Below are 18,932 nucleotides of genomic sequence, written 5' to 3'. Positions count from 1 at the left end.
GATCTGAAGAGTTAGCCACAGGAGCGATGCTATTCTAGCCAGTGCGGTGTTCAATAAAAGCACAGGAAACAGAGCGGCTTTTCACGTGGCCATTGTTTTATTACCTTGGGAACACATATATAAAAAGGTCGTAAAGTTTTCACTCATTTGGCTGGACTGTCATTGGGCAATGGTCTAACGGAGAGGGTGTGGAAGTACCTCGTCAACAATCCTCACAGGTAGCATTATCCGGTCGTAGTGAGACATTCACAGCTGGAGCGCCGCACGCGTTCAGTAGCAGCGTCACAATCACGTAAGCGGAGAGAACAAAGCAAAGAACGTGAAAGTAAGGCGTAGGAGGTCAGTCGTATTTGCGAGAGTCATACGGCCGCTTTTGGTGTGCACTTGAATCGAATATTGACCGTGCCGATGTGCTGCTCCAGTGGGGTCGACAGTAAGCCCTCGCTGTGCTCTTTCAAATATAACAAAAGCAGTCTAAAGCGAGTCACTATCACGCAAACTACATCTATCACCTGTAAGAGATGAAGAGACTAGAAATAAAAAAAAGATACTGGCCTGTCAAGAGTATCTACTACACTATCTTATGTTGTCCGTTAGTTCAGCAGGCAGCCTCATCACATTGAAGCTTTGCTTCTGGATCCGCGCCACCTTCTTTCTTTTCTTCCTTGGAGCTTGAATCCAAGTCGGTGTCACTCGTGTTGCTCTGAGCCTTGGAGGAGGCGGCCAAAGCGACAGGGTGAATTTTCATGTGACCCTGCGGATGAGAAGCAGTTCTGCATTAAAGCACGTCGCGCTGCTAAATTTCCCCAATGACAAAAGTTGTACCTTGAGGCCACTGCGGCTGGCGTACAGCTTCCCGCAATGGGAGCAGCTGTAGGGTTTGTCCAAGCGAGGATGTTGGCCGCGCCGTCCCAACGCAGCGCCGGGCGGCTCCGGGCTCTCTGAACTCTCTTTCTCTGGTTCGGCTGCAGTAGGAGGCGGCGGCGGCGGCACCATGAACGCGGCGTTGTCTTTCTCGCCGTCGCTCTGGGTGACTTCCGGCGGGACGCTGATGTCGGCTGCCGAGCTGCAAGTTGCCGGGCTCGCCGGAGGGCTGTGCGCACTTTTCAGATTTCCAGTCACTGTGCATTTGTAGTTATCGTTGTCGCCAATCTTGCTGGTCTCATCGAGCTTCGACACGCATAAGCGGACAGGCCCATCACTGTCGCTCACTGCGGCAGAACCGGAGCTAAGCGAGGGCTCTTTGCCGGGGCTTCCTACATCAGCGTGGGCCTCCTCTTGGGAGTTATTCAAGGGGCTACCGTCATCGAGGTTGTTGTCGCTGAGATCCAGGGGGTCTTCAGCTCCTGCCAAGCGGGCGTTATGGTTCAGAGGTGGGCTAACGCTGGGCGCAGAACCTTCCGATTCCTCCATCTTGACGTCACAAGATGCGTCTGTCTTCGCGGAAGCGTTTTTGGAGGTCGTCGTCGTAAGAGCCAGCGGAAGGAGCTGTTGAACTCGTGACGGCGAGCTACCCGAGTCGTTCTCCGCCTCGTCGACAAAGACCGCGTTCTCCATTTCCGCGCCGTCTTCCGCTTGCATCGCATCTTCGTCGGGCGGTATTTGCCCTCCGAGGTGGAGGCGAATGTGGTGCTGAAGGACTAAAGCGTTGGTGAACTTGCGCGGGCACAGCGGGCAGGAGTTGAGCGCCCGGGAATTGGCCGGTCTGGCTCGATGGGTGGCCAGGTGGGCCCTGAGGCTGCCCTTGGTGGAGAAGGAGCGACCGCAGAGCTTACAAGGGAAGGGGCGCTCCCCGAGGTGAGTGGCCTGGTGCAACCGCAGGGCTCGAGCGCAGCTGAGGACCCGCAGGCACACGCCGCACTGATTCGCCACTTGAGTCGCGGGCAGAGAAGGAACGGCGGAGTTGGCGGCGGCGGTCAAGTTGGAGCCCGCGACTCCTTGAGTGGCATTGGGACCGAGACCCAAGGTGGATAACATTTCCCTGTGATAGATACTGGAGGCGGTGGTCAAGTCGTGACCGTTAGCGTTAGCGTCAGCCAGGGTGAGCGAGGGGGCGGAGGAAGATGACGCCCCTTCTTGCGGCCGCTTCTCAAGCTTCTGTACCAGACGCTGAAGCTTGGAAGTGTCTGAGGACTGAGCCGACGTTGCGGGAGAGGAGGAGGTAGAAGAAGTGGATGCTTTCGGGAACGGCGGGAAAGCGAAGGGGAGCCGATTCGCCGACGGGTGGCCCGCGGGCCGCAGGAGGGCCATGTGGTGCGGCGAAGCGCCTCCCGGGAAAAGGATCTTGGGGAGGTGAGCCACCTGGGAGTAGGAGGCGGCGGCTGCGTGGAGAGCTGAATGAGGAGGAGTGTTTTCATCAAAGCGCTGCTGCTTCACCCCTTTGAACTGACTTGCCGGCGAGGAAGAGGACAAGGAGGACGCGGAAGCAGCCGGCACTGAGCCCGGCGCGCCGGCAACTGCCGAGGCCCGGTTCAGCTGGAGCAGGGAATGGGCTGTCGACAGCAGCGCCATGTCGACCGAGGGCGGCAGAGGTAGAGAGGAAGGAGACGGCCGCGGGGATGTGCTGGATAGGAATCCCAAAGCCATATTCTCCGCCAAACTGGAGGGAACGCTTCCTTTCACTCCGTGAAAGGACTCGTCGTCGTCCGCTCGGCGCTTCCTCCTCTTCTGGACGACGCTGGAAGTCGAGGCGCTCGGCGACTGCTCCGAGAGCGCGGGCGGCAGCAGCGAGAGGGAAAGCTCCGGGTTCTGCTCTCTGTGGCGCAGGAAATGAGCTTTGAGGTTTCCCCGGGTGGTGAATCGGCTCAGGCACACGGGACACTGGTACGGTCTCTCGCCCGTGTGCGATCTCAGGTGGATCTGCAGTGAGGAGTCACTGCTCAGGACCTTGCCGCAAAAGCGGCACATGTGCTGCGGTCGCCCCGACGTCGAGGCGGAGGCCATCGGGGACGCGTACGGGAGCTCTTGGGCGTGACTGACGACGGGGAAGCTCACGCCGTTGCCGTGAGCAAATAAAGCGGAGTTGGATAAGGAGCGTGGCGGCAGCCCCAAAGACAAGGAAAGCGGATGAAGGGAGGCCACGGACGGGGCGGACGCGGCGGACGACGATGTTCTGCTGCCGTTGACCTGCGTCGCGCCTTGTTTGGAGTGAGGCGGCTGGGGAAAGAGGGATGACGGAAGGCCGCTTAACAGCGCCGCCGCGCTCGTGGCGACCGGCGCGGCGGTCGAGGGGTGCGCCGGCGACGAAGACGAGGCTTTATGTTGACTCTCGGCCCCGCCGACTCGCGGGTTGGCGTCCTGCCCCAGGACGATGCCTCCGAGCTTCAAAACGTGCCTGCAAATTTCCTCGGTCATCTGCATCTGGTGTATTTGTCTCTGTTGTAAAACTCGAAGCTCCTCGAGCAGTACCGCAAGGGTGGGCGGCACCTGAAGAACTTGGGGGGCAGGCAAGTTGGAGGCCCGGTGCCGAGGTGGGCTGTCGCCGCCGCCGCATCGAGTGGGGGGGCATCGGGTGGACGACGAGGAGGTCGCGGTGGAGGCGGAAACGCCAATCGCCGGGGAGGCCATGGTGGAATGCGACAGGGCTTGGCAGCCGGAGGTCTGACCCAAGGGGGGAGGCGAGTGGGTCTGCGAGGACAGCGACGGGTGAGGAAAGTCTGGAGAGAGGGAGGAGTGAGTGTTTGGTAGGGAGGTGGCGAAGGTCGCGATGTGGTTGGGCCAATGGGGAGGGGGCGAGCTCTCGTTGGGCAAAGAGGGCGCGTGGAGCCCGCCGGGGGACGGGCGGGGGGCCAAGGGGGGCTGGCAGTCTTGAAGTGAGCTTGGGGAGGAGGAGGAAGAGGACCCCGATGAGGTGACTTCGGATCCGAGAGAGGTGGATGGCGACTTCATGCACAGGAGGTCATCTGAAAGGATGAGGAAGAAAATGAAATTCTGTGAAAAGCAAAAAGATTTTTGTCTTTTGCTCAAAATCAGTGCCAACTTGATGCGAATATCCTTCCTCTGTGTCCATTCGCTTCGGCACAGAAGCGGACTCGCTTGATTCTGTGTGTCGCCATCATTTATTTCGGCCCGGCCGCTCCCCACCACAAGGGAAAAGATTTGTGTTGTGTTAACAAAATAATCAATCTGTTGGGTCCACGATGTTGTGCACAATGGGCTTTTTTTCTCTTTTTTTTTACCCGCAGTGTAACTATGATAGTACTTTTTTTTTTTACATTTTGTTTCAACCTGTCTGTCTTGAAAGTAACCTAAAAGGTTAGTTATCATTTACCGAAGAAACGCCGCTGAACAATCAAGTAGTCGCTTGCGTGTGTGTGTGTGTGTGTGTGTTGTCTCAAAGTCCTCAAATGCACACAAAAAAAGCTCCCAGTCCACCTTGTTGTCAAGGCAACACATTTCCCAGGACAATGGGCATCACCAAGACAACCCCTAACCCCTCTTAAACCGCCCCCCCTACCCCCGCTCTGTCCCTGTCTTTCATCTCTCCATTCACCCTTCCCCCCCTTAAGTCACAGAGGAGGTCAAGGGTCAGGCCAAGCCGAGGGTCCTGGCACTGTCCGCACATTCTGATTGGTCAACTCATTTGACCTCTGCCGTTCAGGGGTCAAATTCTTTCAGAATCTTGAACGCAGAGTGAGAAAAAAGCAAAGTGCATGTGTGTTTGGGGGGGGGGGCAGGGGGGTCGCAACAATGGAGAGAGTAACTTAACTATTCCCTCCTGGAGAGGTAAAGTGATTTCTGAAATAAATCAAAGTCTTTCGGATTGAAAAGTCTAACGTAGCTCAGCAGAGTAGTGCTTCTCAAATTGGGGGAACTGGACTGCACGGAAGCCTGGACGTCTGCAAAATATTTAGCAACGCATCATGTCCAATCATTTAAAAAATAAAATAAAACAACACCAACCAATCAAATTACCTTAGCTTTGGGCCAATGGAGAGCTCTAATATGATTGGGATGTATCATGTCATGCCGTACATCTGACATTGCCTCCTAATGAAAAAAGCTTTTTATTTATTTATCTATTTATTTATTTATTAATAAGAAGTTAAAACATGTTTTATTTTTTCTTGAGCAAAAGTGTGTTTACTAAATTACAAGGTGCGATTTTACAAGACTAAAGTATTTTTGCAATTCACTTCTTGAAATATGAATATGTGTTCCTTCTGTAAAGTTTATCTTTGATATAATATGAAGACTATATCTGGATCGGGGGGGTGGTGGGACTTGACTCTTCAGGAGTATGACAAAATAGGTCTTTGTTCTTGTAAGGATTATGACATTTTGGGGGGGGGCGCAGGGTTGGCAAAACACTTTATTTACAAAATATGACCACTTTGTTTTCTTAAAAAATATATGAATTTGTTGTTGTAACATTTTTACTTTAATTTTCATTTTAAAAAATAGTCGGGGGGGGGGGCTCTGAGAACTTCTTTTGAAAATGTCTCCCTACACAGAAAGTTTGAGCTCCCCTGAAGTGGAGAAGCAAGAGAAAGGGAGCAAGGGGGCGCCATTGAAAGATCAGCACAATAGAAAGAAGGGTGCAAGATTACCCCCCCAAAAAAGAAGCCCCCAACAACACACCGTCAAAAAGCTTCGGAAACCTGTTGCTTTGGGGCCCCCAAAAGCCGCAAACGCTGACCACCAAGAAATCCCATTTCAAGAGACACACCGATGCTCCCCACGTTTGATTTCTTACCGTGAGCGAGGACCCTCGGGCCCCCCGGATCGGCGTTGACGAGGTGTTGGGGTCTCTTCTGTTTCCGGCGTGACATGATTCACGACGAGCCGGAGAGGTGCGGGAGGAGGAGGGGGGGGGGGGGGTGGCTCTTGCCAATGGTTTGGCGACACTCCTCAAATGCATCCACGACAAGAGATTTCGAAAGTTCCTGCAAGTTTCCCTTGAAAGAATCCGCTGGAAAGAAAACGAGAGGAGAGAGGAGCTCTTGCAAGTCGTCATAAGAGGCAGCAGTGCTTGTGCGCGCGCGCGCGCGCGCGTGTGTGAGTGTGTGCGTGTGTGTGTGTGGCTTATCCAAAGTCTCCTCTCCCCCTTCACCCCAAAAAAAAAAAAAACCTTGTCCAATTTGCGCCCCTCCTCTTCCACGGCTTGCCCCGCTGCATGCACATGTCGCGGACACGCGCGCGCACACACACAAACACACGCGCACGCACGCTCGGACGCACACACAACCACTCCTTGTTCTGCCGTATTTGCATTTCAATGGTGTGGAACTCGCAGCCTCCCGGCTTCTCTTCTCTCTCCTTCTCTTGTCCCTCCACGTACGGCGTCATTTGTCTCGCTTTTGCTCGAAACGTAGGAAAAGTGCGGACAGATAATGAAGTAGCAGGAGAAATTGGAGGCAAAGAGCATTACAACAGGTGCCTCCACGTAGCGCGCAGACCCCTCATCACCCCCGCCCCACCCCAGCGAGACAAAATGCCAAGAGAAAATAAAGACTTGCAAATGCTTTTTTTGGAGCCAATGTGTGAAGCGAGCGCGGCCCCGCGTGCAGCAGCAGCATCGCGCGCGCGCGCACGCATTGATGCGTTTGGGCTCTATTTAAGTGGCAGCGGGCGAATAGATGGCAAGATGTGACAATGACGTTCATGACACAGTCGAGTGAGCATCGACCCCCCCCCCCCCTCCCCAGGCGCACTGCACAATGCCCCCCTTTCACCTCTCGTACCGTGCGTAGCTCTGGATAAAAGAAGGAGAATGAGACTGTGGGGACATGTTGAACCTGTGCGAGGAAATACACCGACCTCGGCTGCCATTTTTTTGGGGATGGGGGCTTGGTGCTCAAAGTGCCTTCGATCGTTTGAATGAAGGTGAACTCAGCACGAGTCTCCTCCTCTTTTCCAATCAGGTGTCAGGATTCGCTGACGTCACTTTCCGTTACCTGCGTATACTGAGGGTAATCTCTCTTAAAAAAGATTCAGATTCAGAAAACTTTATTTATCCCCGTGGGGCAATTAGACAAAAAAACAAAACATTAAATAATAATAATAACATAACCAACAAGTCGGCGTACTCCTCCCAACCTTTTGTAAGTTGAGGGGTTCGTTGTTTTTAGTGGATAGCTCTACTTTACGAATGACAAAAGGAGAGATGGAATCCTTTAATGTAGTTTATTAAAAGGGGAAAAAAGACGTCTGCACCGCAGTACGTGCGAGAACACAACAGTCGTAACTAAAATCACTTTCTGCTTCTCTTATTTTAACAGCCAATCAGAACCTATCAACATAAAAACATGTCTAAGCAGTTATTAAACAACAGAATATAATTTAGGTATGCTTAACATGAAATAATTTGATGCTCAAACATAAAACGATAATTAATAACACTTTCACTTTGCAGGATGTTTACAGTGGATTCGTTTTTAAAACGAATTTGCATCGTGTCTCTTAGCGTTTGTGGAAAGTGAATAGCAAATGAAACAACGGCTCACTCTGGGTGAGCCCGGGCCTACGTGGGTTTTCTCCGGGTACTCCATTTTCTTCCCACCTTCCAAAAACATGATAGGCAGGCTGATTGGCTGGCAACCGGTTTAGGGTGTCCCCCGCCTACTGCCCGAAGACAGCTGGGATAGGCTCCAGCACCCCCGCGACCCTAGTGAGGATCAAGCGGTTCGGAAAATGGATGGATGGATATTTCACTTATTAACAAACAACCAATTGGTTCCCCTTTTTCAAAAAAAAAATAAAAAATCAACAGTTTTGATAGTTTTAACATTGGGCACATCGCAGCAGCAAACTGTATTTTCTTATCTAGAACATTTTTCAATGGGGCTTTGACACTTCATATGTGCATCGTCGTAACGCGCTTTTTTTTCTGTCCCACTTGGCAGCTCTGCCACTTAAGCAGCGATTGGCAGTTTTGCTTTTCAGTGTTTGATTGAGGAGCGAAACATACATTTCGTCTCGCAAATCATGACGTGAAGAGTTGTCTTCGTTTTAGACTTGTGGTCCTGTTACAGTTAATTCAAAGACTTTCAAGATTTTTAAGCACCACTGTCAACCTCAGAAACAAACGTCAACGAACATATGACATTTGAAATAGCGATGCAATAGTGAGGATGTATTAGAGCCAACTAAACTATTTTTAAATTATTTTTGTTATTTTGACTTCAAAATGGCGCCGCGAGAGTGGCTGCCTTTCCAGCAGCTCCTATATTTTGTTGTTCTACTTCTTCCTTTCATAACTTTGCTGCTGTGAATTGGGAATTTCTCCATTGTGAGACTAATAAAGGTTTTCTTAAACCTCCAAACAGTTCAACCACTAGGAGCATTGCACATTCAACTTTATTTTGCAACCAGTTGATGCCTCCACAACAATGTACACACTCAAATAAATATCAAGAAAAAAAAAAAAAAACGTGATGGCCGGGCATTATTTACAAAACAACATACGAAACTGGTCCGCTCCATTTGGTCCTTATTCACTCTGAGGCTTGTAGCTGACGGAGGTCACAATGAGACTCTGGGCATTTTGTGTCCTGCCGTTGACGATGAGGAACAAAGGAGAGTCCACGCGGATGCTCTTGAAGTCAAACGACTGGAACCCCCCCCAAAAACAATGCAACTTCAGCCATAGGAGACCCGTCCGCGACTGAGCCATTTCGCCGACGCTCACCCTGTCTTTGTGCGTGATGCTGTGTCGTTTCACCCGAGGCTCGGGAACCACCACCGTGTCTCCGATGAGGACCCCCCAGCTGTCGGCCGTGTTGTACACCATCACCACCACACACGTCTCCTCGCTGTCCACCATGCCGAACGTACTGGAGAGCAAAGGAAAGATGCAGCGTGGCGACAAGGAGGAGAGAAAAGAAGAGAAGGTGCTACTTACAAAGCCATGCGATCCTGGGACGCCAGACTGAACACCACCTTCCCCAGGGCGGCCGCGCCGCCGTTGAGGCCGTGCGTCAGCGAGGATGATGGCCGCGACTCCAGGCTGCCCACGCGACCCGTCCATGAGCGGAAATCGGGAGAGGAACACGGGCCCAGAGACGACGTGCTCAGGTTGGACAGCATGCCCCGTAGACGGCGCGCTTTCACCTTCCCCTGTGAACACCGTCCGGCACACTGTCAAACATTCTGCGGCCTTTCCCTTCAGCTAACAGACACTATTACAAGAATAAAGTCGTACCTTTCGAAATGAAATTGTTAACATATAAGAAGAGCGCGCCCACCTTTTTCTGACAGAGTTCTGTGACGTTGTTGAGGTACTCCATCAGCTGCTTTTCCTTCTCCGCAGGCTTTGGCCAGCCGGGGTCCAAGGCGGCCGCGCGGCTGTAGCCCCCCAGCGCCGACCCAAACATTTCTTCGTACTGAAACAGGATGGCTCGGTTAAAGTGCAGCTCTGGGTAGCAGGCGGCGGCTCGGTCCACTCTTTCCTGGGAAGGCAGGAGGAACACGTGAGCAAGGATGGATTCATTTGTGGATTCATTTGTGGGGGCGTATGTACTAACAGCCTGCGCATAGGCACTTAGAGCCTGTGTGGAAAACTGCGGCCTTTGTCCACAAGAGAAGAACAGTGATACGTAGGCGTTGCCTAAAATATCTGCAAAGACACATCAGGCAGTTAGAGCAGGCAGAGAGTAGAGAGATTGGATTTGAAACCGTCTCAACTTTTGGACGCTCGGCACACTTACACCAGGATGTCCCGTCAGCGACGTCCAGTTGGACAGCTTGCCGGGCCATGTCCACGCTCTCCATAACCTGCTTTCCGTGCGTGTCGCCGTCCGCCGCCGGGAGCTGCCTCAGAACCATGGACATGTTGCGCAGAGACACTTTGTTCTTGCTCTAAAAGGAGGAGCGCTAAAGGTGAGTAATGATGTGCACCCCCCTCCACCCCCGTCGCGTCGTCTTGTACCTGCTGCAAGGCTCCCGTGAAGCAGTTCTTCGCAGCCATCAGGTCCCCCTTTTTCCAGTACTGCTCGCCAAGAGTGTTCCAGCCGTCCACCAAGCCAGGCTCCAGCTTGACAGCGCGGGAAAGGCAATCCTCTGCAACAACGCTGAAATCTGGGGCTACGTTGAGGCACCTGCCCTTCAGCAGCAGAAACTCTGCTTTGTGCTTGTAGGAATCTGGGGGAGACATGTGGCACGGAACAAGTTACTGCACAACATGAAAACAAGTTGGCCACACCGAACACAGCACACTTGCTACCTTACCTTCTTTCTCCTGCAGCTTTTTCAGCACCTTTTCCAACTCGAGTGTGACATCTTCTTGTTTCCGGGCCGCCTCCTCCACGCTGTGAGTCTCAAAGTAACAGTCTCTGTAATTGTACAATTCATCCACCAACTCCTGCAACAGCAAAAAGGAGTAAAGACCAATTGATTATTTAATTTGTCATCCTACGTTGAAACAAATACCTGCGTCCACGTATGGGACTTTTGAGTCAACCAGTCAAATAAAACCAGCATCAAGTGTATGTTATAGATTTTTTTAAATCTCAGGACCCTTTTCAAGCAGTCTTTTAATCCTTCACAAAGCATGAGCTGCTCACACACACACACACACGCACGTCGGGTTTTTTTTTGTTGTTAGCTGTTCAGGACACGAAGTTGACCGCGTGAAAGGTACGCATAAAAACCAAACTGAATGCCAAGTAGTTCTTTGTCACCAGTCAAAACGCGGAAAAGAATTGCCTTTATGTCTTGGAGTTCACTGCTTTTGTGTTCCTCCGCCATCTTCTTCCTCAGTCTGCAACAAAATGAGTTAAGCTTGTCAAAAAAACGTCACGACTTGAGCATTAAAAGCAACACTTTGCACTTTGAATGAGGATGTAAACGACTCATTTCCCCGCGAGGAAAAAAAAAACAACAACAAAGATTTGCGCAAATGGCTTTCACAAATAAGGATTTTGATTTAGGCTATAACGGAAGTGAGGTCAGTCCGCACGCCAAATGATTCCGACTAGGAACATCATCACATTAAGCGTCGTATTCGTCTCGACGCATGACATGGGATTCAAAATGTTAAAATCGCCGACTCAATAAAGTTACATTTGGAACAGGTGTAAGTAATTTTTGATCGAGAATTGGCTAGTTATGGAATACGTTACGGATGATTAGGATGCTACTCGGATAACATTGAGTTGTGCACCACACGCTGCAGCGATAGCAAGTTCCGCATTGTATGTTCATTGGGGGAGTTATTTTTGTGGCTTTTTCGCCAACATTACGGCTGCTGCTGCAGCATAGTTTGTTCGAGTAACCATGTCAGACACATGGAGCAACATCCAGGCGCACAAGAAGCAGCTGGACTCCCTGCGGGAAAGGCTCCAGCGGCGGCGGAAAGAGCCGACGTCAAACGCGACTCAACCGGCCTCTGGTAAGATGCGGCGTTACCGCTTCTCACTTTTAGAGTTTACACCAACTTGATCCATAAACTGTAAACATAATATTTGGCCTCTAAATAATTGAAGCGGATTAAATCGAAAAGAAATGCACCGAATCGCGTCGAAAATGGACTCGTTTTGGAGCGAGGTTGTTTGGAAATTGATTGTTTTGTCAATAGGTAATGTATTCATTGATGACTTTACTTTCACGTGTGTTGTGTGTCAGAGGTGACCACAATCGCAGACGTCCCCGTGTCCAGGAGCGACAGCCCGGCTCCGTCGGCCGCGTCGGCTCCGTGCGGCGCGCGGGAGGACACCGCGAAACCTCCAGACCCTGAATTGGAGAAGAGGATGCTGGCCTATTTGTCGGATCTCAGTCTCTCTCTGCCGAAGGATTCGCTCGTTATCACCAAAGAAGTGAATGGCGTGAGTTGAGCAGAACGTCATGAACGTGGGAGGTGGATGTAGATATAAATTCTGTGGTCTTGTTCACAGTCTGAGACGGCCGTCGCTCATGAATGCATCCAGAGTCTTTTGCTCAAGTTCTCCGCTCAGGAGCTCATCGAAGTGCGGCAGCCGGCATTGTCGTCATCTTGTACGACGGTGGTCGTAGCGGTGGACCATACCAAACTATGGGCTATGATCGGATCAGGTGCCGGCGCCCCGCGGGGGGGAGTCAAGAGAAAAGCCGAGGAGCAGTCCCAGCACACGAGAAGTCCTGGCTTCTCGCCTTCGGTGCAGGCCTCCGCTTCTCCTCCCCACCCCGCAGCTGCTGCCACAACCAATGTTTTGCCGGCGGCGTCTTGGCAGACGGCGGGCATGCTTGGTGCATCGGGGAGCAACGCCGACAAGAAAGGCAGGAGCAGTAAAAGTCATTCGTCTCACTTGGACATGGAAATTGAAAGCCTGCTCAACCAGCAGTCCACCAAAGAGCAGCAGAGTAAGAAGGTCAGATGAGGCGGCCCGCGGGATCATTGCCCTTAATCCACGTTGACTCGTCATGTGTCTCCCACACGGGGTATAATTACTCACACTGTACTTAAGTACAGATCCTTGTGTAAAAGTCGAAAAAAAAAAGGCCAATTCTCAAAATGTATCGGAGCACAAAAGTAAACATGATTACTTCTCTACATTACATCCCATACCCTTTTTTGAAACTCGGCACAAGTAGAAAACAACTTCTCTGAACACAAAATAGTTCTTTTAATCATTTAGCCTATATCGTCGTAGTACGGACAAAAACAAAAAAAATCTTGTTACATGTTGCATAAGAGCTAGCTAGCATTGGCTGGACTTCTTATGCTATCAAAATATGTTCCAAGAGCTCTAATGTCAACTGACTTGACAAACCAAAAAATGCTAAATGCTAAGTTATGAAAATGACTGATAAAAATACACTTTGCTTCTTCTGTACATGTTTTTTTTTTTTTTTTTGCAGATTAGACAGAGAAGAAGCTTGTGCTTTTTTTGCTAACACAAGACCCAACACATTGACCACCAATCATTGCTGTAGCTGGCATCAGTCTTGAACAAGTTCACGAATGGAGAGTAACTTGTTTCCAAATCTGTTGAGTCATACGCCATGAGCTCAAGTTTCCCCTATTTACATCTTTCTGGCGTTGTGTCATCATCCGCGCAGGTCGAAAAGAGCCCATTTTGTCTCTTGAGTAAAAAAAGTGCAGATTGTCTGTTTTCAGATGTCTGGAGTAAAAGTAAAAAGTTGTCTGAAAAGTACATCCTCAAATAAATACAGATACAATTCGGTAACAAACTAATTATATTTGTTTACTTGCCATTTCTGCTGACTTGTGACATGACGTTTTTTTAAAAAGTTTATTTTAATTTATTTCTTTTATTTTTTTTTAAAAGGTGAGCCGAGAAATCCTGGAGCTGCTTAATGCCAGCACAGCCAAAGAACAATCTATAGTGGAGAAATTTCGCTCTCGCGGCCGCGCTCAAGTGCAAGAGTTTTGCGATCACGGCACCAAGGAGGAGTGCGTCCGCTCGGCGGACACGCCTCAACCCTGCACCAAACTCCACTTCCGGTCTGTTTCTTTGTTGCTCCGATGACCACAAGGCAGACTCTGAATTGACTTGTCACCGTTCCTTCCCAGGCGCATCATCAACAATCACACGGACGAGAACCTGGGCGACTGTTCCTTCCTCAACACGTGTTTCCACATGGACACCTGCAAGTACGTCCACTATGAGATCGACAGCCCCCCCGAAGCCGAGGGGAGCCCGGCGGGGGCCCAGCCGGGCGCCGCCGAGCTTGGCCTGCACGGCGACGCCGACAGCAACGTGGGCAAACTCTTCCCCTCTCAGGTGAGGAAAAGCGTGACGCCATTAGGCGCCGCCTACCGCCAAGCTGACCTGACTGCTTTTGGACGGACAGTGGATCTGCTGTGACATTCGCTACTTGGACGTGTCCATCCTGGGCAAGTTTGCCGTGGTGATGGCCGACCCGCCCTGGGACATCCACATGGAGCTGCCCTACGGCACGCTGACGGACGACGAGATGAGGAAACTCAACATTCCCGTCCTGCAGGACGACGGCTTCCTCTTCCTCTGGGTGACCGGCAGGTAATCGCAGCCTTTTTGAGAGCTATTCCTGCCTCAAATTAAGGTGCGGGTGGCACTAATCTGAACAATGGCACGCACGCTTATACTGGCTGAGCCTCCCACTGGCTCAACAGGCACCTTTTCTGCCATGCATTTGACTGATGTTTTTCTTGGGTCCGATCCTAAAATGTGCTGCTGGTGTTGCAGTGCATGCTGATGCCTTGCGCAGGTTCAAATGTGCCACTACCCAGCCACGGCCGTCCCCAAGCCCGGTGGCTTTTGCCAGGCTAACTATTTGCCGGAACCGATCGTGCTCCTGTCAATCTAGTCGTGGCGCCCGTGCCGGCACGCCTGTCAAATAAGAAACCATGCATTGCTTCAATTGTTCTGTCACAGTTTCATTTTTGAACTTGTGCTGTTCTCAAGAAAGTTGTCTTAGATTTATTTTTAGTCGCGTCATTTTGTAGCAAGGCGGCCCGTAGTTCAGTGGTTAGCGCGTCGGGTTCGATCCCGGCTCCGGCCTTCCTGTGTGGAGTTTGCATGTTCTCCATGGGCCTGCGTGGGTTTTCTCCGGGTACTCTGGTTTCCTCCCACATTCCAAACACATGCATGGCAGTCTGATTGAACACTGCAAAATTGTCCCTGGGTGTGATTGTTCAGTGTGGATGGTTGTTCGTCTCTGTGTGCCCTGCGATTGGCTGGGAACCGGTTCAGGTTGTTCCCCACCTACTGCCCGAAGACAGCTGGGATAGGCTCCAGCACACCCAGTGACCCTTGTGAGGATAAAGCGGATCAGCAAATGGATAGATGGATGGATTTAGTAGCCAAGACAGAGGGAACACGGCATCCGTATTCCTACTCTACATTCGACTGCGTCTCATGTCCGTTTACTCTTGTGACACAGTGTCCCCTAGTGCTCAAACTGAAACAGCGCATAATCGAAATGCCTTGCGTTTCAAATGCAACGTCAAAATAGCATAAATGACACGTTGGTAAAAAAAAAAAGTTTTTCTTTTTGGTCACTCAATGTATGATTTTCATTTTCAAAGTATTTTTTTCTCTTCCTCTAATTTCTTATAGAGCGATGGAGTTGGGGAGGGAGTGTCTGAGTCTGTGGGGGTAAGTGGTGCCGCCGCGTCGCCGCCGGCGTGATGTCTTCCATGGCTTGGCAAAGCGCATGACTAAACTCCTCGTGTGCCAGCTATGAACGTATTGATGAAATCATCTGGGTTAAGACCAACCAACTTCAGAGAATCATCCGGACAGGAAGAACAGGACATTGGCTGAATCACGGCAAGGAGCACTGCCTGGTGCGTTGCCGCCTGCCGTAGGTCTCGGCCACCGTGTCAGTGTTTCATACCTGTCTCTGTCCAGGTGGGCGTCAAAGGCAACCCTCAGGGATTCAACAGAGGTTTGGACTGTGACGTCATCGTTGCCGAGGTAATGCAGTGACACTCCCGGCCCGCTTGAGAATGCTGCGTAGAAACCGTCTAACGTCCCGCTTAGGTCCGTTCCACCAGTCACAAACCCGACGAGATCTACGGAATGATCGAGAGACTCTCGCCGGGAACCAGGAAGATCGAGCTCTTCGGTCGACCGCACAACGTGCAGCCCAACTGGTATGTGGCGCTTTTCAAAGCGACCGCTGCTCCGTGTGCGCTCGTGCTATACTCTTTTTTTTTTTTTTGCGCTTTCCCAGGGTGACGCTTGGGAATCAGCTGGATGGGATTCACCTACTGGATCCGGAGGTGGTGGCCCGCTTCAAGGAACGCTACCCGGACGGCGTCATCTCCAAACCCAAGAACATGCAGACGCCACATAATTGACACGCGGTGGATGCAGCCACCACGCATCACGGCTTCCAACCACTGTTTTTTAATACTCTGCAAACCATGAATTGCTTTTTTTTTTAACCCAATGTAAGTTGTGGTTTCTGATGAACTCTGTCGTAATGTGATGAATGAATTCAATAGATTTGACTGCCTTTTGGCGCAATTACCTGACATACATACGTAGTGCTATTTTAAGTGTAACCAATGTCTCAATGAGTTTCCTCTAACAGAAAATGACTACGAATGACTATTTTTGTTGAATGTGTTTTTTTTTTTTTTAAATATGCTTACCCCTTTTGGGGGCCCCAAGGAGCCACTTGGTTTTCTTCAATATCCGCCTGTTGCCATTCATGTTTCAGACCAAGTGCAGGGAGATGAGTGAGATTATTTCAGTTGATAACGGTGCCTCGAGATACAACGTCGAACAAACGTTACAGTCCTCGATGGGTGCTGAGGTAGCTCCACTACCTTTTTATAACCCATTGGAATATTAACTCATTCAGTACTAGCCAATTCTAGACCAAGTCTGAAAAGACTTTTAAAAACGTCTTTGGGAGTTAATGAGGAGCAACTTGTTGACAGACAGAGGCCTCACTGCTTCACAATGGCCGTTTTGCATTTGTCCAATATGTCTCCGAAGATCACCACAACAGTCCAGTTGCTATACATTTGACGAAATGACCCGGATGAATGAGAATATTCACAAGCACCCTTTAAGGCATAGGTGTCAAACTCAGGTCCTGGAGGGCCACTGCCCTGCATGTTTTCCAAGTCTCCCTGTTGCAACACACCTGATTCAAATCAACAAATTCAATGTCAGGCTTCCCCTCCGTGAGTCGTCACCTTACCGTGGTGGAGGGGTTTGTGTGTCCCAATGATCCTAGGAGCTAAGTTGTCTGGGGCTTTATGCCCCTGGCAGGGTCACCCATGGCAAACAGGTTCTAGGTGAGGGGCTAGACAAAGCACGGCTCAAAGACCCCTTATGATGACAAAAATATATGGACCAAGGTTTCCCTTGCCCGGACGCGGGTCACCGGGGCCCCCCTCTGGAGCCAGGCCTGGAGGTGGGGCTCGTTGGCAAGCGCCTGGTGGCCGGGCCTACACCCATGGGGCCCGGCCGGGCACAGCCCGAAGAGGCAACGTGGGTCCCCCTTCCCATGGGCTCACCACCCATGAGAGGGGCCAAAGGGGTCGGGTGCAATGTGAGCTGGGCGGCAGCCAAAGGCGGGGACCCTGGCGGTCCGATCCTCGGCTGCAGAAGCTAGCTCTTGGGACATGGAATGTCACCTCTCTGGCAGGGAAGGAGCCCGAGCTGGTGTGTGAGGCAGAGAATTTCCGACTGGATATAGTCGGACTTGCCTCCACACACAGCCTGGGTTCTGGTACCAGTTCTCTCGAGAGGGGTTGGACTCTCTTCCACTCTGGAGTTGCTCAAGGTGAGAGGCGCAGAGCAGGTGTGGGCGTACTCATTGCCCCCCGGCTCAGTGCCTGTACATTGGGGTTCACACCGGTAGACGAGAGGGTTTCCTCCCTCCGCGTTCGGGTGGGTGGACGGGTCCTGACTGTTGTTTGTGCATATGCACGAAACAGCAGCTCAGCATACCCACCCTTTTTGGAGTCCTTGGAGGGTGTGCTGGAGAGTACTCCTGCTGGGGACTCCCTTGTTCTGCTGGGGGACTTCAATGCTCACGTGGGCAATGACAGTGAGACCTGGAGGGGCGTGATTGGGAGGAACGGCCCCCCCGATCAGAACTCGAGTGGTGTTTTGTTATTGGACTTCTGTGCTCGCCACGGATTGTCCATAACGAACACCTTGTTCAAACATAAGGGTGTCCATATGTGCACTTGGCACCAGGACACCCTAGGCCGCAGTTCGATGATCGACTTTGTAGTTGTATCATCGGATTTGCGGCCGCATGTTCTGGACACTCGGGTGAAGAGAGGGGCGGAGCTGTCAACTGATCACCACCTGGTGGTGAGTAGGCTCCGATGGTGGGGGAAGATGCTGGTCCGTCCTGGCAGACCCAAACGTATTGTGAGGGTTTGTTGGGAGCGTCTGGCGGAATCCCCTGTCACAAGGAGTTTCAACTCCCACCTCCGACAGAGCTTTTCCCATGTTCCGGGGGAGGCGGGGGACATTGAGCCCGAGTGGACCATGTTCCGTGCCTCTATTGTTGAGGCGGCCAATCTGAGTTGTGGCCGTAAGGTGGTTGGTGCCTGTCGTGGCGGCAACCCCCGTACTCGCTGGTGGACACCAGCAGTAAGGGATGCCGTCAAGCTGAAGAAGGAGTCCTATCGAGCCTTTTATGGCCTGTGGGACCCCAGAGGCAGCTGACGGGTATCGACTGGCCAAGCGGAACGCGGCTTCGGTGGTCGCCGAGGCAAAAACCCGAGCGTGGGAAGAGTTCGGTGAGGCCATGGAAGCCGACTTCCGGACGGCTTCGAGGAAATTCTGGTCCACCATCCGACGTCTCAGGAGGGGGAAGCAGTGCACCACTAACACTGTGTACAGTGGGGATGGGGCGCTGCTGACTTCGACTCAGGGCGTCGTGAATCGGTGGGCAGAGTACTTCGAAGACCTCCTCAACTCCACCAACACGCCTTCCTTGGAGGAAGCAGAGCCTGGGGACTCTGAGGTGGGCTCTCCTATCTCTGTGGTTGAAGTCACCGATGTGGTTAAAAAGCTCCTCGGTGGCAAGGCCCCAGGGGTGGATGAGATCCGCCCGGAGTTCCTCAAGGCTCTGGATGTTGTGGGGCTGTCCTGGTTGACACGCCTCTGCAACATCGCGTGGTCAACAGGGAGAGTGCCTCTGGATTGGCAGACCGGGGTGGTAGTCCCTCTTTTTAAAAAGGGGGACCGGAGGGTGTGTTCCAACTACAGAGGGATCACACTCCTCAGCCTCCCTGGTAAGGTCTATTCAGGGGTGCTGGAGAGGAGGGTCCGTCAGGAAGTCGAGCCTCAGATTGAGGAGGAGCAGTGTGGTTTTCGTCCCGGCCGTGGAACAGTGGACCAGCTCTACACCCTTAGCAGGGTCCTCGAGGGTATGTGGGAATTCGCCCAACCAGTCTACATGTGTTTCGTGGACTTGGAGAAGGCGTTTGACCGTGTCCCTCGGGGAGTTCTGTGGTGGGTGCTTCGTGGGTATGGGGTACCGAACCCCCTGATACAGGCTGTTCGGTCACTATACCACCGATGTCAGAG

General features: G+C 51.7%; 3 protein-coding genes across 4 annotated transcripts; 1 reads left to right on the top strand and 2 right to left on the bottom strand.

Moving 5' to 3' along the window:
- Positions 1–65: 65 nt before the first annotated feature.
- LOC147208929 (uncharacterized) lies at positions 66–6,351 on the bottom strand. Its single transcript, XM_086102299.1, has 3 exons — positions 5,696–6,351; positions 826–3,902; positions 66–754 (listed from the first exon to the last, which is right to left on the bottom strand). The coding sequence occupies exons 1-3, from the start codon at positions 5,769–5,771 to the stop codon at positions 599–601; spliced, it is 3,309 nt and encodes a 1,102-aa protein (XP_085958425.1). The 5' UTR covers positions 5,772–6,351; the 3' UTR covers positions 66–598.
- A 1,929-nt stretch (positions 6,352–8,280) lies between these two features.
- On the bottom strand, positions 8,281–10,867 carry ttc5 (tetratricopeptide repeat domain 5). 2 transcript variants are annotated; one of them, XM_086102290.1, is made up of 9 exons: positions 10,645–10,867; positions 10,168–10,300; positions 9,869–10,080; positions 9,648–9,798; positions 9,465–9,556; positions 9,186–9,389; positions 8,843–9,057; positions 8,630–8,774; positions 8,281–8,551 (listed from the first exon to the last, which is right to left on the bottom strand). In XM_086102290.1, the coding sequence occupies exons 1-9, from the start codon at positions 10,684–10,686 to the stop codon at positions 8,432–8,434; spliced, it is 1,314 nt and encodes a 437-aa protein (XP_085958416.1). In that variant the 5' UTR covers positions 10,687–10,867; the 3' UTR covers positions 8,281–8,431. The 2 variants fall into 2 exon arrangements, with proteins under 2 accessions (XP_085958416.1, XP_085958410.1); XM_086102284.1 differs by having other exon boundaries at positions 9,186–9,556.
- Positions 10,868–10,883: 16 nt separating this feature from the next.
- mettl3 (methyltransferase like 3) lies at positions 10,884–15,978 on the top strand. Its single transcript, XM_086102274.1, has 11 exons — positions 10,884–11,329; positions 11,563–11,762; positions 11,832–12,284; positions 13,206–13,381; positions 13,451–13,661; positions 13,732–13,919; positions 14,979–15,017; positions 15,100–15,208; positions 15,273–15,338; positions 15,405–15,517; positions 15,598–15,978. The coding sequence occupies exons 1-11, from the start codon at positions 11,215–11,217 to the stop codon at positions 15,722–15,724; spliced, it is 1,797 nt and encodes a 598-aa protein (XP_085958400.1). The 5' UTR covers positions 10,884–11,214; the 3' UTR covers positions 15,725–15,978.
- Positions 15,979–18,932: the final 2,954 nt, after the last annotated feature.

Source organism: Hippocampus guttulatus, chromosome 2 (genome assembly GCF_054856545.1).
Source record: "Hippocampus guttulatus isolate MCC_2025c chromosome 2, RoL_Hgut_1.0, whole genome shotgun sequence".
In the NCBI taxonomy this organism is placed as follows: domain Eukaryota; kingdom Metazoa; phylum Chordata; class Actinopteri; order Syngnathiformes; family Syngnathidae; genus Hippocampus; species Hippocampus guttulatus.
The sequence above is the reverse complement of the archived record's forward strand: the minus strand, read 5'-3'. Positions and strand labels throughout refer to the sequence as shown.

Excerpts from the sequence above, each read along its gene's own strand:
- mettl3 (XM_086102274.1), top strand. The coding sequence starts at position 11,215 with ATGTCAGACACATGGAGCAACATCCAGGCGCACAAGAAGCAGCTGGAC. Across the intron at positions 15,018-15,099 it reads GAGTGTCTGAGTCTGTGGGG|CTATGAACGTATTGATGAAA; the intron begins GTAAGTGGTGCC and ends CTCGTGTGCCAG. Across the intron at positions 15,339-15,404 it reads GTGACGTCATCGTTGCCGAG|GTCCGTTCCACCAGTCACAA; the intron begins GTAATGCAGTGA and ends CGTCCCGCTTAG.
- ttc5 (XM_086102284.1), bottom strand. The coding sequence starts at position 10,686 with ATGGCGGAGGAACACAAAAGCAGTGAACTCCAAGACATAAAG. Across the intron at positions 9,557-9,647 it reads CGCTGACGGGACATCCTGGT|ATATTTTAGGCAACGCCTAC; the intron begins GTAAGTGTGCCG and ends GTGTCTTTGCAG. Across the intron at positions 8,552-8,629 it reads GCATCACGCACAAAGACAGG|TCGTTTGACTTCAAGAGCAT; the intron begins GTGAGCGTCGGC and ends GGGGGGTTCCAG.
- LOC147208929 (XM_086102299.1), bottom strand. The coding sequence starts at position 5,771 with ATGTCACGCCGGAAACAGAAGAGACCCCAACACCTCGTCAACGCCGAT. Across the intron at positions 3,903-5,695 it reads CCCGAGGGTCCTCGCTCACG|ATGACCTCCTGTGCATGAAG; the intron begins GTAAGAAATCAA and ends TCATCCTTTCAG. Across the intron at positions 755-825 it reads CCAGCCGCAGTGGCCTCAAG|GGTCACATGAAAATTCACCC; the intron begins GTACAACTTTTG and ends TCTCATCCGCAG.